Raw genomic sequence first — 24,517 nt, forward strand, 5'->3', positions numbered from 1 at the left:
TAATACTTCTAAAATTGTGTCAGATATAAACAGTGAAATGGAACTGTTTTGTACCTGTTTTTAAGTGCGAATGATTCTGTTACTCTATTGCACACATAATTTCATTGTTTCAAGTAGACATTTTAAAATAAGATTAAAGACTTCCATTCTAGTATAAACTTTTTTTTAAAATCTTGAATGAATGTTAACAGTTTGTCTAACAACTGTGATTCTCGGCCCCCTTCCCTGACACTGGGCCACTGTCAGTGCAGAAAATAGAAGGAAGTTAGACAGAATTAATGTCAATTTTTTCTTTTTCTTTATTCCATGACCAAAATAAAATAACAAAACTGACTCCAAATATCTATTCTAGTGGTGATGTGTCACCTAAATTAACCAAGAGGGGACTTGGAGGCCAGATCTAGTCTGCTGCAGGGCCATACTCAAAGCCTATGGCAAAACCCACCATTCTGCTGGCACTCACTCACCACGACCTAATGAGGAAGAAAAGGTTGGCCAGTGACCAATAGGGGAACATATTGCTGAAAGAGCTAAATCATTCAGTCTTGAAATTTTTGCTATAAATGAAATCAGAAAACGAAAACTAGAGCTAAATGGAAGGAAGGCTCCCAGGTATTCTTCCGAGAGATGAATAAAAGTGATGGCAGAGTAGGCTCTGTTGTATGTACAAAAGAATAAAAAACATTATCTCAATGAAGATTTGGTCATCTTGTATTGTAGTAATAAGATAGGTATTATAAAAAAAGGCCACCATGAAATAACTACAGCTCACACACACCAAAGTCCACCACTAAGGACAAGGTGCTAGGGAAATTCTACAAAGACTTACAAAGACCCTCCAAATCATCTCAATGATACTCTGATATGTGGTGACTTCATTGCAAAAGTGAGAAAAGGCAAAGACTGGGATAAAAATATGGAAAAGTAAGGTTTAGGAGAAAGAATGAGAGGGGTCAAAGATTTGTAGATTATGCAGAAGCCGTACATCTCTACACCATGAAGACTTTCTTAAAGAAAATAAAAAGGCATGGCAAACAACGCTATAAAAATGAAAACAATTACCTCTTAAAAGACAGCAAAACATTTGTTATTGACATGGAAGTTATCCCTGTGAGACCATTGATTTTTCAGTGTTAAGATCAGAATTTGTAAGAAATGAAATGAAAAATAATAATAGTTAACATTTATATAGCCTACTATGTGTTAAGCACTTGACAATTAGTAAGTCAGTTGATCCTTACAACAACCCTGGGACATACTACTATTATCTCCATTTTACAGATGAGGAAACTGAGGCAAAGAGAGTGATTTGCCCAAGGTCACACAGTAAGTACTGAAAGTCAAATTTGAACTCAGTTATTCCTGACTCCTGACTCACTCTCTATTCACTAAGCTACCTTGCTGTCTTAAAGAGATATGGCATACAATTAAAGAGAATTAATCCTGAATTAACAAATTATTGAAAATTTAGAAATGAGGAATAAGACAAGAGAAATGACATCAATGACAATTAAACTAAACATCCAGAAGTTTAACCAATGTAAATTAATTGCAAGAGGAAAACCAAAGGACCCTAGAAAGTGCTTTAGTCAGCAAACAACTAAATTGCTTGCCAAATGGAGAGGTGGCTGCCAAAGACTGAGTTAGAAACAGTATAAATCTGTGTGTGAAATCTTACAAAGAATGACAATTATGAGCAGTATTGTGCTTATAAAGCACAGAGGATAAAACCAGCTTAAAGAAAGGTTGGCAAGATATCCAACTAAACAAAGGCATCTCACGGGCAAATAAGCAAAATGGAAAAGATTTGCCAAAACCATTTCAATAAATAGTTTTCACCATCAAGGACACTGGAATCACCCAGACTCTCAGTCACAGTCTCTAAGGTGCTGATAGAGGAGGTAGAAATTGAAGTAAAGAGAACAAAGATGGAAAAGCTGTCAGATTTGAGCAAGTTTATTTAAAGAGGATGTGTGCTGGGAACAATACAACTGTGAAGGCATTGAGGGACATTGGGGGAATATTCCAAAGACATGGAAAAAATCTCAAACTTTGTTAATATAAAAAAAAGTGATTAAAAGATCTTTTAACTCATGACCTCTATATCCACCCTCCCATCTATACAAAATCTTTAAGAGTCATTCCTGCTGAAGACATAAGTAGAAAATAAGCAGGCATTTGAAAGCAATTTTCCACAATGAACTGTAGCCTTACTATTTGACAATTAATGGAACATCACTGTCTTCGAAGGGCTAAATATATCTTTCATACAAAGGTCAATAGAAAGTGCAGGGTTAACATAGCAGGCTACAGTATATAACCAATGAAAAACTTCAGAGAAGAGGAAGCTCTCAAGGAATGGCATTACAGGAAGAAAAGACGGGCTGATTATATGGAAAGAGGGAGGGAGGGCAGTGACAGCACTAATCAAGGGAGGGATCAGGAAAGGGTTTGGGTAGGAGGAGAACATAGCTGTGCAGAAGTGAGGTGGCAGTACATCCCTGTGTAAAGTAACAGATTGACATGAAAGAGGACATGGCAATTTGAATGGAAAGAAGAGTGTGTGAAAGGAAGCAATATGAAATAAAAATGGAAAGGCAAATATGAGTCATAAAGGAGAATTATTTAAATGCCAGGCTGAGGATTTTGCATTTTATCCTAGCAATGACAGGAAACCTCTCCAAATTTATGAGCAGAGGAACAACATGGTCAGGACCATGCTTTAGGCTATCACTGCCAGATCTGTGTAGGCTGGATGGGAGGGAAGGTTTTGAAGGCTATTGCCATAGTGAGAGGTTACAAGGAGTGGAGAACCTGCAGCCTCAAGGCCACATATGGCCCTCTAGGTCAAGTGAGGCCCTTTTGACTGAATCCAAACTTCACAGAACAAATCCTCTCCATAAAAAGGTCTGTCTAGATTATTAGTCTAGGTTCTAGGTTAAGTTAGAAGCTATATAAATGGAGAAAAGGTAAGATGCAAGAAGTTCTGTGGCAGCAGAATCAACAACATCTGGCAAGTGGTAGAATGAGACAAAGGGGAAAACAGAGAGGACTTCCTCTGAGGATGTGAACTTAGGGAACTCAAAGGATTATGGTGTACTCAACAACAAAAAAGAAGTCTAGAGGAGAGATGGATTTAGGAGGAAATAAGAGTTGTGGACGAACTGAGTTTGAGATACCTACTGAAAATATTGGTGGAGATGTGAGACTGGAGTTCAGGAGATAGAACAGGGCTGGCTATGCAGATTTGGGAGTCATCTACACAGAGATCACTGAAGCCATGAGAAGCAACGGCCTTATCCAAGGAAAAAGTTTAAACAAGAGAAACAGGCCTAGTAGGTAGGAAAAAGATGATGATCTAGCAAAGAGAATAAAAAGGAATATGAAGACCGGGAGGAGAACAATCAAAGAAAAATAACTGTAGGAGAGTCCAGGAGGAGGGAGTGGCTGTCCAATGTGCAGAGGTCAGGCAGAAGGAGGCCTAAAAAAGGGCACTGCATTTAGTGATTAAGAGATCCTTGGTAATCTTGGAGAGAGAAGCTTCAGGTCATATGTCAGCTTACAAGGAATTAAGGAGTGACCAATGAAGGCAACCAGTACAAATGATCATTTCTAGGAATTTGGCCATAAAAGAGAGAAACAATATAGGAACAGCTTGAGGAGATGGTGGGGACAAGTGAAGACTTAGGAGGACCTTTGAAGGATGGGGGAAACCTGGGTATGTATGAAGACAGTTGAGAAGGAAACAGCAGATAAGGAGAGATTAAAGGTTAAAGGCAAAGCTTTCAAAGAAGATGGAAGAGGATAGGTCCTAGAAAACACAAAGAGGTTTTGGCTTTGGCAAGGACCGTCTTTTTCTCAGATATTGAAGCAAAGGTGGAGAAAATCAGAGAAGATGAAAAGGAATTTGGGGCTGTGGTGCAGGGGAAAAGAGGAAGCTCAAAATGGACAGCCATTTCTTTTCAGTTAAGTAGAAGGTAAGGTCATCTGATAAAAAATGGATGAGAAGGGAAACCTGAATAAAGAGGAGGGTTGCAACACTACAGGAAATGTGATAGTCAATCAGGGAAGAATAAAAGGATGTGGTATGTATCAGCTATGATCCAGTTGAGATGAGACAAGAAATTTCTAGCAAGTCACATTGGTGTAGATGGAAAGAGCAGATGAAGCAGATCAGTAAAGTAATTCAGGGCTGGGATTTGGCAAGGCATAGCTCGGACAGGACAAGAGGACAAGTGATTCAGGGGTGGCTTATTATAATATAGGGTAGAACTGGTCATCCATGGGTAAAGACTGTGAGGGCAGGGAGTGAACATAGCTAGATCAGGTGTTAGGGAAAAGAAGTTTTGAATCATTTTTTTAAAAGTCAATAAAATCTCAAGACAAGAGTGGGGTAGAAGGTTAAAGGTACTGATGAGAATGAAGAATATGTTTAGGAGGAGTGAGGCAAAGTAAAAGCCTAAGGACAGCAATTTTTGGTTAGAGATGAATTTGAGAGTGCTAGATCATGGAAGTCACAGTTATGGAGGACAGTCAGACGCAGAGTCCAGACATCCTTGTACTTGGCTAAGATGGAGTGAGGACAGTTTAGTCATAAGACAGCAGTGAGCTGGGAGGCCAGGGTAATCAAGTGGACATGAATACATACACAGATTCTAAACTCTCCAGATATGAGTGCAAGTGTTGGGGCGATGACGAAGACCATGAAACAGGTAGAAGTCTTGGCCCAGAGAAGGCAGTGTATGGGATGGTAACTAACTGATTGTGGCAAAGAAAGAGTCTACAGATAGCTCTTCTACCTGTATGTATTACTTTGCATTATATAACATGTGTCACATCACCACATTAGACTATAAATTCCAAGGGAACAAGGAACATCACAGATAATTTTTTATCTCACACAGAACTCAGTCAGCATAGGTGCTTACTTAAATAATTTCATCATTTCTCACCCAACTTCCAAAGAAAGTGAGATTTATGCCTTCTATTTCCCAAGACCTATGGTCACCCTTCTTTCCTATTTCCCTAGCTCCCTTGCTACTCCAAATTAATTCTGTGATTAAACATTCAAAACCTGAGGATGCTTTACAGGACTGCACTCAGGAGAGCCAGCTCATGTGCAGAAAACATGTGCCTAGGAATGTCTTGCTCTCAGAGCCGCACAAACATTTACACCTTTTACAAAACTTTTCTGGGGTTCTATTTCTTTTATTCCTCAATGCTTAAATGGTAAAGAAATAAAATTATTTAAATGTTAATGTTTTAACTTTAATACAAAATCCCCTTTATTAATGTTATTTTTGTTTTGTTTTTTGGAGAGGGAAGGCAAGACAATTGGAGTTAAGTGACTTGCCCAAGGTCACACAGCTAGTAAGTGTCAAGTGTCTGAGGCTGGATTTGAACTCAGGTTCTCCCTTCTCCAGGGCCAGTGCTCAATTAGTGTTATTTTTAAAGAAAACTGAGTAAAGCAATTGTCATTTCACATCTTTCATCAGTGCACCTTGGCCCTCTATAAAGCTATTGTACATAAGATATCTTGATACCTCAAACGACAAGTTTAACTTGTCAAATACTGAAAGACAAATCTGTCCAATGTATAGCATAACACAGATTGTTCTCACTTTACATAAATTCACATTTTGCAGAATTCTGAAAGAAATCTGCATTTGGATATACAAGGGGAAAAAAAAGCCACTATCTAACAAAGCTAAGGATAGGAATTTTTCATTGAAGATGAATTTGAGAACTCTAAATCATGGAAGTCGTAGTTACAGATGCTAGTCAGAAGTGGAGTACAGACATTCTTGTCGTAATAGCTTTACTGAATTAGATTTCCCATCCCCTTTAATGGGTATATGTGACAGTCTTCTCATGAGGATGGAGGCTGCATAGGTAAACATGACAGTCCTCTTTTAGGAAAAGCTGCAGTACAGAACAGCAAAGTACAGCAGCCACATGTGCCTTGTATGTAACAATTAGCTCCTTTTTACCACATTTTTCCTAAGCCTGCCTGATTTATTCCAGTAAAGCACTAAAGAAGATTATCTTTCAACACTTCATAAAGAGTTGCAGTCGATCACCAGTAAGTGTAATGGGTGAAGAGGCAATGTACTGCACACCTATGGTAACTTTACAGTAAAGCACTATGCATATTTTATCAAGAACTTTACCTTTCATTTCATAATTCTGCTTCATTTCATGGTACATTTTAGTACATTTTCTGACTTGCATAAAGGTATATATGCTGTTGTTACACAGGTAAGTGAAGTAGGTGGGTAATTCATGTTGAAGTAAAAATCACTTTACATAGTGGTCTGTGGAATGGTCCACCTACATAAAGCGAGAACTGCCTGTATGTGCAGAATAACCCTGACCTGAAGTCTGTTATGAGGACTCAAACACACCTGGCTTTACATTTACTTCACTTAGTCTTTTTGCCATCATGAATGCTGATTTGGAGTAAAGGATGGCCTGATACTATTATTTTTTTCCACATCTGTTACATAATGCAGTTTCTCTTTAGCATTTATTTTCTGAAACTGAACAGGGCTTCTAGATTGACCAAAGTGTTTGGGGGCGGGGGGGGGGGGCGGTTTTTGACGTTCATTAAATTTAGAAAAAAAAAATTCATTTACCAAGATGAACTATTTGATGCTCAGTAAGACATGAATTCTGGCTGAAGGCATTCCTGTATTCAGTGCATTTATAGCGTTGATTTGTGGATGTTTTACAAAGTTTATCCTTGGGCTAAAGATCTTTCTACAGAATTTATAAGAGCATTATCCAGTATGAAACTTATGATGCTTAGTAAGATGCTCCCTCTGATTGAAGGCTTTCCCACATTCATTACACTTAAAGGGTTTCTCTCCCGTATGAATTCTCCAATGCCTGGTAAGGTTTCTACCCTGACTAAAGGCTCTACCACACTTCGTACATTTATAGGGTTTCTCTCCAGTATGAATTCTCCGATGTTGAGTAAGGCTCCTACCCTGACCAAAAGCTCTTCCACACACATTACAATGATAGGGTTTCTCACCAGTATGAATTCTTTGATGTTCAGTAAGTGATGAGCTCTGGCTGAAGGCTTGTCCACATTCATTACATTTATAGGGCTTCTCTCCAGTGTGAATTCTCCTATGTTTAATAAGATTTCCCCTTTGGGTAAAAGCCTTTTCACATATATTACATATATAAGGTTTTTCTCCAGTATGAATTCTCTGATGTTGAATAAGGCACCTACCTTGGCTAAATGTTTTCCCACATTCATCACAATGATAAGGCTTCTCTCCTATAACACATTTCTGGTGCTTAACAAGGCTCTGTCCAAAAGCATTTCCACCTCTACTACATTTAGCGTTAGTTCCAACATGGGAGACCTGATGCTCAATAAGGGATGAACTAGTGCTAAAGGTTTTTCCACATATATTACACTTGTATGGGCTTTTTCCAATATTAAATCTCTGTTTACTAAGATGTCCTCTCTGGCTGAAGGATTTCCCATTTTCATTACAATTGTAACCTCTCCCTCCTGTATTTCTTTCATGTTCAGAGAAGGATGAATTTTGACCAAAGGCCTGCCCACATTCATCATGCTTACAGGGTTTGTCTCCTGAATGAATTCTCTGATGGTGAATAAGATTTGTGCTCTGGTGGAATGTTTTTCCACATGAACAACATATATAGGGTTTTCTCCTAGTGTGAATTCTCTGATGTTGAGTAAGAGATGACTTGTTACTAAACACTTTCCAACACTCATCACATTTATAGGATTTCTCTGCTTTATGAATCCTCTGAGGTTTAGTGAGGGATAAGTCATCAGAGAAGGTTTTCTCACAATCACTGTATTTACAGGTATCAATTGTCTCCTGGTTAGTAAGGTATGCCATCTGGCTGAAGATGTTCCCATATTCATCATAATTATAGGTCTTCTCTCCAATATGACTTTTCTGTTGAGTCAGGTATTCCTTCTGATTAAAGTCTTCCTCGTATTCATTATATGTGTAAGATTTCTCTTCAGTGAGTACTTCAGGACACTGAATAATATCTGACTGATTACTCGAGGCATTAGTGCATTTGTTATATTTACCAGATTCCTTCCCTGAAGCAATTCTATTACGTTTAATTAGGTCGGACAGCTTTTTGAGGGTCTTTTCACGTACATCATGCTGATGGAAACTCTTTCCTGTAGGTACACTTTGCTGTGTCACAACAATTGACTGCGGACTGGAATTTTTCTGTGATGTAATTTTTTTCACTGTGTCAGGGGTTTTCTTGTGGGTGATTAGTACTTGCTTTGAATCCTTCCCCAAGTTCCCCTGCTGTTTTGTCCCAAACCTGCCATGATATTCCCAATCCCTGACCAAATCCTCAGGACCATCCCTTATTAGTTGTTCCTGGGATGAGTTTTCACCAGACATATCTTGCTTTAAATTTGATTCCTTAGTCTCGTGTCTAGTTTCCCAATCTGAAAAAAAAAATAGGATTCCCTAGATACGAGTAAAAAAATGAACACCTTCTCACAGCACTGAGAAAACAGGTGAGGAAGAGTCCTCTATGCACACCTCGCCGCCCCATGCCACACCTTTCCCAAGAGGATGTTGCCTGTTTTTACAACTCTAGGCTACTTTCTCTATTGAAGGTTTCCAAGTTTGAGTGTGTGCTTGTTTTAAGTACTGTAGTAGTATGACACATAAAAGCACAACTACAAACAGCTAACTCAGGTTGAAAAGATAAATTATAAGGATTCAAACTAAAGATTCATTTTTATCTAAATAATGAAGTTAACTAAATGACCACAAGAATTTGCAATAGTGTTCAATTCTCAAACAATACATTATGTGTACCTCTATATTACTCATGCTCTATTTTGCATTATGAATTTTGTGTATTTTTAATGTACCCTTTAGAACAGGAATTGAGTTTCATTATCTTTATATCTTCCTTATCCAGTCAGTCAATAAGCCAATTTAAAAATACCTACTATGTGCCAGGCACTGTGCTAAGTGCTGAGGATACAAAAAGAGGCAAAAAAAAAATCACTCTGCTTTCAAGGATATCACAATCTAACTGGAGGAGGCAACAAATAAATATTTACAAACAAATTATATACAGGATAAATAGGAAATAATTAAAAGAGGGAAGGCATTAAAATTGAAAAGGCTTTTGGATTTTGGAAGGAGAGCATTTTGGGCACAGGGGACTGCCATAGAAAACGCCCAGAACCAAGAGATGACGTTTCTTATTCATGAAACAGCAAGGAAGTCAATGTCACTGATCAAAGATTACATGGTGGGAAGTAAGATATAAGACTGGAAAGATTGGTGGGGGTGGGGGGCCAGTATTAAGGGCTATAAATGCCAGAACAATTTGTCTTTGATCCTAAAGTTGAGAGGAAGCCAGTGGATTTTACTAAGTAGTGAAGAGGGTGTGTGTGTGTGTGTGTGTGTGTGTGTGTGTGTGGTGGTGTGTGTGTGTGTGTGTGTGTGTGTGTGTGTGTGTGTGTGTGTGTGTGATGACTGCATCTGTGCTACAGGAAAATCAATTTAGTGGCTGAATGGAACATGAATTCGAGTGGAATAGGGAGAAACCTAAGGCAGGCAGATCCATCAGGAGGTTATTATAATAATCAAGGCATGAAGTGATGAGGGACTCAACTAGAGTGGTGGCACTGTAAGAGGAGAAGGGGACATATCTGAGAGATGTTGCGAAGATGAAATTGGAAGGCTTTGGCAGCAGCTTGAACATAGGGGATGAGGAATCCAGGATGACTCCTAGGTTGTGAGTGCGAGGGACTGGGAAGATGGTAATATCCTCTAGTGTGTGTGTATTTCTCCTTTGTTGCCAAAGACCATGCCATCAGAGAAATGATGACATGACTTGCACCTGACTTTGTTTTGGGTGAAGGAGGGCTGTGCAGGTCACCAGCCTCACTTCTCCTCCAGAGTCATCTGAATCCAGTGACCAGATATTCATCAGGATGATTGGAAATGATATCCTCTATAGTAATAGGGAAGGTAAGAGGCAAAGGGAGGGCTTAGGGAGTTTATTTTGAACATAATGAGTTAAAGAGGTCTACTGGAATCCAGTTCTAGATGTGTGAAATGCAGTTGGAGATGCAAGATTGGAGGTAAGTATAGAGAATGAGACGGGGAAGCATAGAGATGGTAGTTATAGCCATGGAAGCTGATAAGATCACCTAGTGAAGTTGTACAGGAGAAGAGAAGAGGGCCCAGGACAGAACCCTGTGCATGTATTAAGAGTGATATGGAGTAGGATCCAGCAAAAGAGTGGTCAGTTAGGTGTGGGGAAAACCAGGAGAGTTGTGAAACAAAAACTTAGGAGAGTCATAAAGAGGAAAGAGTGACTAATAGTGTCAAAAGCTGCAAAAAGATCAAGGAGAAAGCAGATTGAAAAAAACCCCCACTGGATTTGGCAACTAAGAGATCATTAGTAACTTTGGAGGCAGAGGTATCAGTGGAATAAGATTAGAAGTTAGACTGTAAGAGGTTAAAAAGAAAGTGATGAAGTGCAGGCACCTATTATAGACGGTCTTTTTAAGGAATTTAACTACCAAGGGCAGAAGACATATAGGACAATAGTTAGTGGGGGTGGAAGGAACAATGAGGGTTTTTTTCTCAGAATGGGGGAGACGTGTGTAGTCAGTAGCAGGGAATGAGCCAGTAGAGAGGAACTGAAGCTAAGTTAAAAAGCAGGGATGACAGAGGCAGCAATCTGTTGGAGGAGATGGGAATCTGATGGCTTAAACAAGTAGAGGGAGTTAATCTTGGTTAAGGAGAAAGATCACTTCATCATGTAAGACAAAGGTGAAGGAAGAGATGGTGACAGAAGGCAGCTGAGTGACAAGAGAAGAGGAAGAGGGAGCTCACAGCGAATGGCCTCCATTTATTCTGTAAAATATGAGGCAGGGTTCTTAGCTGAGAGAGTCGGGGGAGAAGGAGCCATGGGAGGATTGAGGGAATGAAAAGATTTGGAAGAGCCACCATGGAGAAGGGGATATGGAAATGATAAAAGGAGTAAAGCAGGATTGCCAAGCTGCAGTAAAGACCCAGTTGAGGTTATGTAACATAAATTTGTAGTGGACCCAGTGAGAACAGCTGTGTGATTCTCTCTACCTTCATTCAGCAGCATATGTATAGAAGTGAATGGTGGGATGTGATCCAAGGCTGCTGCCTGGCTGGGCAATAGGATAAGGGGTCTAGCGTGTGTGTGTTTGTCCTTCATTGCTGAAGACCATGCCATCAGAGAAATGATGACATGACTTGTACTTGACTTTGTTTTGAGTGAGGGAGGGCTGTGCAGGTCACCAGCCTCACTTCTCCTCCAGAGTCACCTGGATCCAGTGACCAGATATTCATCAGGATGACTGGAGATGACCCAGAATGAGGCAATTGGGGTTAAATGACTTGCCCAAGGTCATATAAGTAGTGAGTGTCAAGTGTCTGAGGTGAGATTTGAACTCAGGTCCCCTTGACTCCTACACTGATGCTTTATCCACTGCGCCACCTAGCTGCCCCTAAGGGGTCTAGCAAGTCAAGAGAGGAAGATAGAGCAGCACTGAATTGGTTCAGCAAGGAGTTAAGATGGGGAAAAAGAGAGTGAGTGGGTTGGTGCAGGGGAGATGACCTGGGAGAGAACAGAGTGGTCAAGAGATCACAGTATGGATAAACAGTAGTTACGTAGGGAAAGGTGAAAACCTTTCCAACAGATAATGGTTGGATAAGGGGATTTTAAAACTCTTGAACCTGGAAGTGGTACATCTGTGGGTGACAGCAAGATGAAGGGTACAATCATCTTGATGTATAACCATCCAGGTAAGGTAGAAGAGTAACTCATGCAAGGTAAGCAAGTTGGGGAAATGAGTTTTGGAGGGAGAATCAGCATGTTTGCTGACATTCCCTAATATGAGAGCAGGAGTTAAAGGAAGAGAAGAGAAAAATTCTAAGAACTCATTGAGGAGGGAAGGAGAATGACCTGGGAGATCCACAGACAATTGCTACCAGGACTTTGATCGGGTGGTAGATATGAATAGGACTAACCTCAAGAAAGAGAGGTTACTGAATGATAAAGGAAGGAGAACCTGGAAGCAGCAATGGGGAATAAGAAGTGTTCCAACTCCCCCACCTTGACCAGTGAGCTGGGGAGAGTGAGTGAAGGTGCAGCCAGCTCTTGAAAGGGTACCCAGAAAGGCTTTGTCATCAGGAGACATCCAAGCTTCAGTAAGAGCTAGCTGATGAAAGGGGTGGGAGAGGAATAGATTTCAGATGAAGGGAAGTTTTGCTGTCTCTAGAAAGAGAAGGGCTGGGCAGAGTTAGGATGAAACTCTGGGTTCAGGGGGATAGGAATGAAAAATTAGATGGAAAGGGATGGGGAATGGGGTCTGGATGATGATCTACATAAGTTCAGTCAGCAAGGTGTGAAGGGTATAACTAGGTGTGGCAATGTCCATTTTTGAGTAGAAGGCACCACTCCTTTACCCTCAAAATAAAGACCCAGCCAGAGATGAAAGGCCTTAAGCTGAAGGGAGGATTGTGCTTCCTGGAGCCCAGCTTGGGGCAAGTGGCTGAAGATGTCTTATGCAGGTATAAAAGGAAGTGATTGCTTTGGGGCAGGCAGAAGATGTCCAACTTGATCCCTCGTAGCGTTTTCTCAAGGGACAAGCTGTATCCAGCAGAAGATAGTAGGTTCAGAGCAGTACTGCACCTGCAGACTCAGGTCTTTCAACTAAGAAGACTATGAGGCAAATTAGTAGAGTCCCTGAGCAGATGCAAGACACCCAACTTGGCCACTAGCAGCCTTTCCCTGGGGGACATGCTTTTTTCTTCTCCTCTTTCACAATTCTGCCCCAACAGTTAACAATTCCAATGATACTCTATCCACTGCCTTTGAATCTCTCTCATTAGAAGGCTCAGTGAAAAGCTGGATGCCCAACTGGTGAATGTGATGTAACAGGACTTCCTTCAGAGGTATAGGTTTGCCTAGACTGTTGCTGAGATACTTTGTAATTTTAAATTTCAAAGATTCTGTGACCTAGAAGCTATTTCTTGACCATCTCCTGTCCCTGTGCTGTGCCACAAGCTCTTCCCTTGCCTGAAATGCACCTCCCCCCACTTCAACTCACTTGGTAAAACCCCACCTTGCTCAAAGTGTCTTACTCTGACATAGCTGTCTATGTGTACATGTTATAGCACCTTCCTCACTTGAAAAGCAGAGACCATTTGATTGTTATGTACCCAGCACTTAGCACAAGCTTTACATATTATAGGTACTTCATGTCTGCTGAATTCAACTGCTGAAATGAATACTCTAATTCCTCTCCCATCAAACCTATAAGAAAAAGGAAAAATTCCTCAGCCGGCCATTTAAAAGTCCTTAAAATATGACTGAATACTAGGAAGTCACCTTCAGATCTCACCCCTTGGAAGCAAACATCAGCCAGTGTTATTCTGCCCTTCCCCCTTCCCCTCTTTTCCATCTCCCTATGCAATGTCCTGCTATGTAAAGCTACTTCACTTTCACACATGCCTTTTCTTTCTAACCACATTTAAACACAACAAAGGACAGTAAACCGATTTCATGCTTTGAAACAATCAGTCCCTGGGCCTGAAGCAGTGTCTACACATGTGTTTGCCAATCCTTATGCACTCACTGAACGCTCAGAAGAGTGAGGCAGGGAAACGTCTTCTGAGGAAAATGTAATCCCCAACAACAGTGAAAGAGACAGCTCGCTTGGCCTTTGCCTAAATTCCCAGGCTGCTCCTTCTTCACCATTTCAAAGGGCTTCACCCTTGACAGATCTGCCAAACTGCTGCTGCCTGGTTCTCACTCACTCACCTGGACAGGAACCTTTGGCAGTTTCTCTCTTGAGAGCCCACGGTGCTTCCCCTTGCTCCAGTTGGGAGATCACGTCTGGCTTGGAAACTGGAAGCCCTGTTCATGCAGAAAGAAAGGGACATGTGATGGAACAGAAATACAGAGCCATCTCAGGTCTACTCAAGCCCTTTCCAATGCAGGCAAAGAACGTGAGTTGTGAAGGTCTAGGGCAGGGATTCTTCACCTGATGTGCAGGAACATTTATGCACTTTAAAACATTATTCTGAGAAGGGGTCCATAGGCGTCACCAAACTACCAAAGGCATTCATGGCACCACCAAAAAATCCATCAAACTCCCTGGCTCAAGAGCTGGCACAAGCACGTCAGAAAGCCACTCTGAACTGTGCAAGCGCATGTGAGTCATCACAATGCGGATTCACGGTCAGAAATAATGATAACAACGCTAATAATAATAAATACCATCTATTCATATAGTGCTTTATCATTCACAAAGGACTTCCAAGATCTCTCACTTGTGCGAATATTACACACACTTTGCAGATGCAGAAACTCAGAAGCCAAGTGACCTGTTCGGTCACAGAGTTATTCAGCTGGAGACGTGAGGTTTGAACCCAGACATCCGAATCAAAGTCCCAGGAAGCCCAAGTGAGTTTTTTTACCTTAAGAAACTGGAATTTTGAGGAAGAATACTTGGAATATGGGGAAGGATCCACAATGTCATTCTTAATTTCTAGTTTTACACAAACTTTCCTCATGGGAACCGAGAACACAGACATCCTGCCTCTTGGCTCTACAGGTATAAAAACATCTTTCCTTCCACCTCCAGTCAAAACTCAGCTGAGCACTTTGGATACCTCCAGCCTCTAGCAAATGAAGGTGCAAAGCCAATCCAGGAGCAGACTGTGCACCATGGGGGAAGCTCCTCTTACCTAGAGAGATCAGGTTCTGATAGTTCTCCAGCATCACCTCCCGGTACAGATCCTGCTGAGCAGGCTTCAGCTGCCCCCATTCCTCCCAGGTAAAGTCCACAGCTACATCCTGGAATGTCAGTGAATCCTGAAACACCAAACAGGCTCCTGATTACCTACCGCACATCATCCCTCCCTCGGCCACTTGGAGGAAAATAAGGATGACAGTGCATACACAAAGCAGTGCTCCATTTTGAAGGGGATTTCAGAAGGTCATGTGGGCAATGCATGAGAAACTCTATGCCTCACTTTGTATGAGATTTTAGGAGATGCACATAGTTCTGATTTGTTAATAAAACTTTCCTTCAAACATTCCTCCAAACCACAGCAAAGAGACATCTATTTCATATTTCATTACAACCTATCTCAGTCTTCTCATCCATCCATTCTAAAACTCTGGCTCATCCAATATTTCTTTCTTGAGGGCTTCTACCTACCATCAGTTCCAAAGTTCTATTCTGATGCTTTTTGGGTGTCAAGGAGGATTCTCTGGTTTCTCAAGGGCTGTGCAGAGGGTGCAAGAGTTCTAGCAAGTCTTATTACGCTGGAAAGGTTTTGACTACAATCCTAGCATCAGGCAATACCTGATCTCCAAGGAAGAAACCTTAGTATGTACAGCACCTTATGATGGATCCTTTCGCCAAGGAAGCCCCTCTCACCCTCCCAAATACCAAATGCCCTTCAGTCTATGTGTCTGTCTACTGCTTTTACAGGGCAGAAACAGGGGCAAAGAGTACTAAGAATCACAGTTGTCAGAGTATTTTAAACACTAACTTCATAGCTGGCACTCTAAATGCGAGGTCCTTGTGACCAAAGATGGGACGTTCGGCTGGAGAAAATGAATGTCATTTTTGAATTTTTGATATAAAGGAAAATGAACACAAAAAAAGTTTGTAGTTGATTGGAAAGATAGTTGGTGGAATATCCTTTGAAAAGAAAATAGAGTTGCTGCAGTTGATTTATCCATCACACATTCAAAGGCTAAAAGAAACGTCTCTTCGTAGGCCTTTGGAGAGTGTCTCAGAATTCCAACATTTATGATGCGAATGGGTCAACAAAGCATAATGAAGACCCCTGGCAGCTTCTGGGTGTGCTCCAAGGATGGTTTACATTGCACACACCTTGGAAGTCCAGACTGATTTGTGCATCTGTCTCCCTCATTAGAAGGAGAGCTCCTGGAGGGCAAGGATCACAGTTTCTTGCCTTTTTTTAGCACAGTTAACTTCTTGTTAACTACATCAAAAACACCACCTTCCCACCTACTCTGGGGGAACATAGGTGCTGAACACTGCACAAAACATCAGAACCTTTTTTGACTGTTTACTTTTGTGGAACTTTTTTTTCTTTATTTAAAAAAATTACTATTTTAAGGGAAAGATCTTTGGAAGAAACTGGGGGAGGTAGATGATGGCATATATAAAATAAAATATATATATATATAGAGAGAGAGAGAGAGAGAGAGAGAGAAACAAAAATTGTCAAGAAGAGTGTATGCACAAAGTAAGTACTGACCTATATGCCTTCTGCAAAATAAACATTTATGATAATAATCACCAGTTGTATTATGGCCATCTTTAAAAATATGAGATGGACAAGCAGGCTTCCATAAATCACAGATTACCCTGTACTCTAGAACAGACCATATCTTTATAGTCATGCAAGTGCCTGAAAAGTGCAAAGAATACAAAATCCCACTTTGCTCATGCAGTAGAAAAAAACTCCAACGAACTCAGATGACGCCTACATCAAAATTCCTGTGAAAGGGAATAACTTTATCTCTCTGCGCTCTGATTATCAATATCACCCAGTCAATAAAAAGACATACATTCACTAAAGATGTGTGCCATTGACCTAGAGGATACTCAGCAAGGATTCTAAATGCAAAAAGAATTTCCTGATAGATGCTGAGGTACTTCAGATGATACTCCTTGTGGATAACGTTGTACTGATGTATTAAACCCCTGAACACTGCAGAGCCTCCTAAAATGAGATTCATAATCTCACAAGAGTTTGGCCTAACTATCCATGCAGGCAAGTCCAAGTAGAAGAAGAAGAATGTCTATTGTCCAGATCATGATATACAATTTTAAAGTAGTCCATATAAAACTGTTCCATTGGTACATATGTCTTAGATAGACACTGCAGACAGATAATGAACAGGTAAGGATGGGAACTGTGTAGTGATTCTCACAAACCAATGATCTTCCTGAAAGGAAGTCACATCTTTCTAGCATCAATATTCTTCAGGTGATGCTGTATGACTGTGAGTCAGAAAATCAGAGTCTCCAAAGAATAAGATCTGTGCCACCACAAAACAGTGAAGATGGCCCAGTCAGATAGCAAGGTATTACCAAGTGCAAAGAATGATAAAAAGAGTCCTGTGAATGTAAAAGGAGATGGGTCTTTCACGTATCAAGAGCAAGGGCTAACCAAGAGTCTATATATTCCACTGGCATCCACAAAATGTCAAGAGATCTAGAGGAAGACTTTGAGTACCTTGGGTGGACTCTCTGGGGAAGATCTGTATAAAGACCTGGCCAAGAGCAATAAGGAGGTATAGCTGCCTGTGATCTGTAACAATAGAGGAAACACCCATATCAGTGAGATTGCTGATCCATAAAAGTAGGCAAAGGTAGAAATTCAAAGAAAGCAGAAGGCAGCCTGAGTTAGAACAAGAAGGGAAAATCTTATGAAAGAGATTAGACTTTAGATCTCAGGACACCTAACAGCTCATTCAGTGTAGCCATGCCTGAATAAGCTTCCCATGCAATACCTGATGAATGGTCCTCCACCCTTTGACGAAAGTCCTCCAAAAATGGGAAACCCATTGTTTCCCAAAGCAGCCTATTCTAGTTTCCACGTAAGAGGGCCTCACCTCTCAGCAATGTCTCCCATAAGGACAAAAATCAAACTCCTTATGATGGATGGCACTGAAAGCTTATCACACTCTTATTCTAATCAAATGTAACAGCATTCCTTAACATAAACCATCTGATATACTCAGGCTATTTGCACTGGCTTTTGCCAATGGTTCTCCAATCTCTGAACCTTTTCCCTCACCCAACTAATATCATTCAGCTAATTCTGTCATGAACCTTCCTACCCCTTGTATCCTAAGTTGAGCTGTCTCTACCAAACAGACAGAGCACTTACTGCCTATAGCTCAGCTTGGCTCTTACTCATGCATTTCCTTGTGTGCTTTTATAAAGGTTCCATATGTGTTGCTCTGCAGTGGTTCAGCCTCCATTTCACAAGTCTTGCCCAATGATGTGCAGCTCAATGCAAAGGCTCTCCTCTGATGCTACCTTTACAAATATCACAGTTAGGCCTGAAGGAGCTGCTGGATGAATGAACATTGGGTAGAGTGGAGTGGAGACCATTTCACATAGGGCACATCTTCCTGGAAGGTGGAATAGTCACTTGAGTGACAGGCAACCAGGGTTCAGGTTTCTAAAAGAGGTCCCAATGGAGCAAGAAGTTCCACAAGGAAAGATCTATCACCTCTAACAACTGGTCTAGCACTTAAAACACATAAAAATTCCAACTCACCTGGGCTCTGCTTGTCAAGAATGTAGAACCATGTCCCTCCTCAGTGCTCCCTTCTTGGGAGAGTGCAGAGTCCTCAGAAGGCTGAGCTGAGGAGAATGCAGATCATTATTATCTTACAACTACCAGATGCCTCCTTTCCCTTCTACAGGTTTCCTTCCTTAGGGGAAGGAGAGCAACAACCTTCCTTCAGATTCAAGCATCTGTCACATTCCCTGAACTGCCAATGGCGCTGAGAAGAATCTACCCTGAGACTAAACCTCTAAGGACAATGAAAATCCACCTTAACTCAATACTCAGTGATGACCTCTACTCCCACCTTCATCATCATGATTCAACCCTCACTTCCTGTCCCCAGCTGTCCCCTCCCTTATTCCCATTCCCCTCAAACCAAACCCAGTAACATTCCACTTTAAAGCCACCAAACCCTACCACTGGCTCTCTGAAATACCTGCTCCAGACACAACAAATTTGCTTGCCTCTTAAAGCGTTTCCTTCCCACTCCTTTCATCTGCTGGCAATCACTGCCTCCCTTGGGATAACAGAGTCTCCCTGGCTTCCCTTTCTAGCACTGGCTGCACTGTCATTCATTCCCCACAACTCACTGCCTGAGGTGGGGGAGCTGGAATATTCCTTGCTCCTCACTGACTCCCAGGTTCCCTCTCTGCCACCATCAGTCCTCCTTTGAGGGTCATTCAACCTACATCTACCACCCAGTCAAAGTTCTAGTAGCTGTTGTCTAGCAACCATTAGGCCACTGCATTCTTTCCTCAATGAGTTCTATGACTTGCTCAGAGCCTTCTCCCCTCCCCAACTCCTGTTCTCATCCTAGGGCATTTCAACATCCATACCCCCCTCAAACATGCTTACCTCCCAGTTCCTCATTTCACATTCATTTCATCCCACTTTAAGCACAAATGGTCATGACTCTGACCTTGCCATCACATACAAATGTATCACATCTCCATTCACAGACTCTGAAACTCCCTTATTTGATCACAATCTATTGTCATTGTAGCTCTCCCTAAAGTTTGCAACCCCAAACATCACATCTAAAATAGATGGCCCCCCTTTTTTTCCTCTTACTCTTTTCACTGTCTAAGTAGGCCTTCTGATTTCATCATCCAAACAAAACTGCTCTCTCTAAAGTTACTACTAACCATCTCTCAAATGACAAATCTAATGTCCTTGTCTCACATCTCACTCTTCTAGGCCTCTCTGAAGTCTTCTTTCCTTCTTCCTCTACATTTTTCCACTTGAGATCTCAATAGCTCCCATGGATTCAACCATTTTTATGCTTCTATCTACTTACCTAGTTCTAAACTCTTTGCTGACCTCCAATCTTGCATCACCAGGTATCTCAAGCTGATTGTCACAAGGACACCTTCAACTCAACACATTGAAAACTGAGCTCGTTATCTTTTGCCCCAAATCTCTTTTCCTAATTTCCCTATTAGTGCTGAGGACATCACCATTCTCTCAGTCACCCAGCATGTTTACCTGCCCTCATCAACCCAAACTGCTCTCTCCAAAGTTACTACTAAGCTTTTTACTCCTCGCTCTCTCATCCCTCATGTGAAATGCTTCCAAGACCTGCCTCCTTTACCTCCATAACACTTCTTGCACATTCACCCTTCTCTCTTCCAATACTGCCTCCACACCTGGATGTCCTCCTTCAGTGCAGTCCATCCTTGACTCAGCTCTCAAACTGATCTTTTAGAAGCATGGATCTGTCCACACATAAGCACATTCGATACTTCAGTGGCTCCCCATCACAACTAGGATCAAATATAAAATCCTGTTTCACATTCAAGACCTTCATAATCTGCTTCCCCTTTCTTTTCAGATTTTGTGAACTTCATTATCCCTCTTCAAGCCCCACACTCAGTCATCCGGAGACGTTGGCCTCCTTGTTGTTCCCAGGACACTCCTCTCCTGATTGCGCTTTCCATGCCCAGAATCTTCAGCTTTCTTACCTCTGCCTTCTGGCTTCCCCAGCTGCCAAGTCCCAGTTAAAATTCTACCTTCTTCTGGAAGCCCTTCCTGATCATCTTTAATTCTAGCACGTTCTTCCTTTGGATTATTTTTAATTGATCCTATATATCTTTGTGTGAAACTTTTCACATTATCTCTCTGCAAGAGCAGCCTTCTGCCTTCTTTTTATTCCCTAAAGCTTAGGACAGTGTCCTAGCACATAGCTGGCACTGACTGACTGCCACACACAACAGTGATGAGGATGGTTCCCATCCTAACCACAGAGAAAGAACGAGACTAGAGTGAGTCCAGGTATAGCCCAACCAGCTCCCAGGATCTAGTCACAAAGATCATCACGTCTGAATTAACTGCCCACCTCAATCTTTTTGACCATTGGATATATCAGGGCACAGAACTCAAACTGAAGAATCAGAAGACATGAATTGCATTTCATAGCTCTTTCCTAAAACTGCTAAGTAATGTGGAATATGTAGAAGCCAACTTCTTTGCCGATGACATTCTCATTTAACAAAGTTATACCTTTTTGAGGACATTTTCCACTTGAAAAAAACATGCATATTTTGTGAAATGTTTAAATGAATAACAATCTGGCAATCAGAAATGTAATATAAAATAATATAAATAGAAAGGGAGTCCGGAAACGGACTTTAGGTCAGGCTTGTCATCGCTCTGTGTGCCCCAGACAAGGACCATGAATGCTCTATCCCTCAATTCTTTCGATGCAAAATAATTATAACCATATTTGCAGTTTTCTACAAGGCTCTTGGAAGGAAGAAAATGAAATATAGTATACACCTATTCATGCAGAATTTGATAATCCATTAAACTCCAGCTCAGTTTAAATGACCAAATCAGAGGAGTATGCATGAGAAGAAATAAAACCTTGCTGGGGGAGCTTCTCAAATATTTGGATGGGGGTGGGATAATTGGGGTCTACCCTCCTATAGGAACCACCTTAAATATTCATTAAATATTAGAAACCACTTTAAATACTGCCATTCACACAGGGCATCCTTCTCCTAACTTGTTCTCTCTGGAAAAGCCACTGTAATGTGCCACTCAGTTCACTGTGCTATAATTCTCACCTCCTTCTTCTAGCATCTGGGCCAAATCCTCCACCAAGGCCACCGCATCCTCGCTTGTCTTTGGATTTTGTGACTTCACCCAAGTCTTGATTTCCCCAGGCAGGATGGCCAGGAATTGTTCCAGCACAAGCAGCTCCAGGATTTGCTCCTTTGTGTGAATTTCTGGCCTCAGCCATTGAAAACAAAGTACCTGAAGCTGGCTCAGGGCCTCAAGGGGCCTGGCCCCTTCTGGGTATTGAAAAAACCTGAAGCGCTGTCGAGTAGCCTCAAGGTCAGACTTCTGTTCTCCTCGGATGGCTTCCTGAACCCAAGAGACATCCATTCCCAGGATGCTGTCTTCATCATGTGTAGTGGGAATTTGAGGGTCTGGATACACAACCATCACTTCCTTCAGAGGCATCATTTCTCCAGCTGAGACCTTCACTGAGATGTTCAAAACTATCCCCACAAAGGAGCTAATCTGTTCAAACCCAAAATGGGCACTTGTACATTGCTAAGGGAAATTATGGGCAAAAAAAGATCAGAATTAGGATGGACCTAGCAGCCTCAATCACACAGCCGAACCACAGACCTTGGAAAAACTGTGGTGAGTTCTTGGCCATACAAATGGCCCACAAACTGAACATCGGGGAGCCTTCTTCTTGAGTAAGTTGTAAAAAGAGCCCTTAGAATTGGCTCAGATACATATGGTGACACAGGCATTCACAAACAAATGCAGGCAGTGAAAAACAAAGACCCTTAGTCCCCATCCTCTCACTGTAGAGCAGGAAGACTCCAAATGGACTCAGTGACAGACATGCAAAAAGCTGGGGATAAAGAACAGCGCCCTGAATCAAGGGACCAGAAGCTACTGCACAATTTGAAAACTTTTTTTAGAGTTTCCATTAAAACCCAATACGCATGCTATATTTACTGTAGTGTCTATCAGTAGCATCAAAGACGAAATGAATGTCATCTTTTCAAAATAAGCAAAACCCCTATTTACTCTCCATGTTAAAAATGGCAAGTCTCTGAACGCACTGAGAAGCTATCCATGTTGATGAGAGGGCAGCCTGGGTGAACACGAGAATTGCCATATGTTTAAAAGTCCCAGGCTCCATAGCGTTGGAATCCTCAGGTGCCTAAGCAGAAACACCAGTAAAAGCCGAGTCCCCTCTGCCAGCCTCTTGCGGGTCACCCCCAGGCATCTCTCCCAAAGCAGGTTACACAGCCAAGCAGAAGGCAACGTCTTCAGTCCTCCTCCTTCTCTCTGCCAGGGTGGGGCAGCCTGGCACTCTAGCACCGGGCACGAGTACTGAGGCTGGACCTGCGGCCAGAGGCCTTCTCTCCTGGGAGCTGCGGGTTCCTCGTCTGTAACACGGGGACAGAGAAAACAGGATTAACCCAGCGCACAAGAGCCAACGTTAAACTTCCCGGACGAGCCAGTAGGGCCACGAGGACCCCTTCTTTTCTCCGCCCTATTTGTCTTTATGAGATAAGCTGTAATAAATGAGAAGATATTTCTAAAAGGCTTTGCCAAGGGTAAGGCCGAAGGGGGTGACGACGACTTATTGCGGGTCATGACTCCGGCCCCTCCCCCCTCCGCCCCTCCCCCAGGCCCCAGTCCCACCCGCCCCGACCTGCCCCTCCCGGTCTACCCTCCCGGACCCTGAAGACAACCTCGGGCCTCCCGGACCTGATCACGCGGGGCTGTCGCACGCCGTAGCTCGCTCGCTCTCCCGGGGACCTCTTCCGGTTTCGAAGACTTGGGCCTGCGCACAACCGCACCCGCGGAGGACGGGGAAGCGCGCGTGCGCGCCTGCCCAACCGTCGGAACGGTTCCCAGAATTTTAGTGAGGAAGTGCGCGTGCGCGTACGCAGCGATGACACCACATTTCCCAGGATTGTCACGGCGCCTCCTCATCCTTCCCCCGTATTCCGCTCCCATTTCCTACAGGTTCCGGGGGATGTGGCTTCTCCCAGAGCTCCGAACTGATCACGGGATACTTTACAAGCACGACCTGAGGCCCAGGGCTGGTTAGACCTAAACGCCTTTCTAGCCCTAGGCCGGAGATGGGAGATCGCCACGGCCAATCAGAGCGCACGCTATCCTCCGGCCAATCAGAGGGCGCGCTACTTTTTCACCACTCGGAGGGCTCACTTCCGTCTGCCTATCAGAGGGTTCGCTTCCCTCAGCCAATCAGAATCCTTTCTTCTCCCTTCCGTCCCCATGGAAACCCCTAAGCGTCTTATCTCTCCGCTGCCTAGCAACATAAGGCACTGGATACATTGTAGTCACTGAAACGCACGGTGGCTTCCACCTCCTCCCCGGAGAAAAGGGGCAAGAAGAAAGCACTTTAAAGACAAGCGCCTCAGGAATAGGAATGTGCGCTGTCCAATATACAAATAGGCGAAGCCTCCTGGGAAGGCCAGAAGACGGTTCAGAAGATCATAAAGGCCTGTGACCACAAGGTCCCCAAACCTAGGGACACTTTTACCAAAGACTAAAGGAATAAAAGCGCTGCCTGCAGGCTGTTGTAGGGGCGCAGCTCTATCACCCACACAGGACTTCACGTAACGTGATAACAGCTAGCTTTGTTTTAGCAACGCTTTCCATGTGTTAGATCCTCACAATAACCGAGAAGTGGGTGACATTATTAGTAATAGCCAACATTTATGTAACGCTTACTGTGTGCAGGCACTAGGCTAAGCACTTGACAATCGTCACCTCATTAGATCTTTGCAAGGATCCTAGGAGGTGAGTGTTATGAGTTTCTCCATTTTACAGATGAGGAAACAGAGGCAAGCAGAAATTAAGTGACTTTCCCTGGGTCATGCAGCTAGTTAGTGTCTTGGGCTGGATGTGAACTCAGGTCTTTATGATTCTAGGATCAGAGTTAGATGATATAATTGAGACTTGGAGAGCCAAGGTTAAGTGACTTGCCTCTTACAGCTCCATAGCCACAAAGTGTCTGAGAAAGGATCTGAACTCAAATTAGACATTGGCATGCCACCCGCAAAGCATAGGAGCGGCAGACTTCCAGAGCTTCCTAAAATAACGATGAGACTTTTTCAACTTAAATTTAAAAAAAG

The 24,517-nt window shown here is 42.4% G+C and overlaps 1 protein-coding gene across 1 annotated transcript in view; it reads right to left on the bottom strand.

The window, feature by feature from the left end:
* The window catches only part of LOC140507319 (uncharacterized), a 58,182-nt gene extending 34,648 nt beyond the window's left edge, over positions 1-23,534 (bottom strand). The window contains exons 1-6 of the mRNA XM_072615433.1: positions 23,121-23,534; positions 21,446-22,795; positions 18,369-18,454; positions 14,781-14,907; positions 13,852-13,947; positions 6,785-8,464 (exon numbers count right to left, since the gene is read on the bottom strand). Of these exons, the coding sequence (XP_072471534.1) occupies positions 6,785-8,464; positions 13,852-13,947; positions 14,781-14,907; positions 18,369-18,454; positions 21,446-21,848 (2,392 nt within the window). The 5' untranslated portion in view covers positions 21,849-22,795; positions 23,121-23,534. The remainder of the gene's footprint in view (positions 1-6,784; positions 8,465-13,851; positions 13,948-14,780; positions 14,908-18,368; positions 18,455-21,445; positions 22,796-23,120) is intronic.
* Between the last annotated feature and the right edge of the window lie 983 nt (positions 23,535-24,517).

The sequence above is a fragment of the Notamacropus eugenii genome, chromosome 5, assembly GCF_028372415.1.
Source record: "Notamacropus eugenii isolate mMacEug1 chromosome 5, mMacEug1.pri_v2, whole genome shotgun sequence".
Lineage (NCBI taxonomy): Eukaryota > Metazoa > Chordata > Mammalia > Diprotodontia > Macropodidae > Notamacropus > Notamacropus eugenii.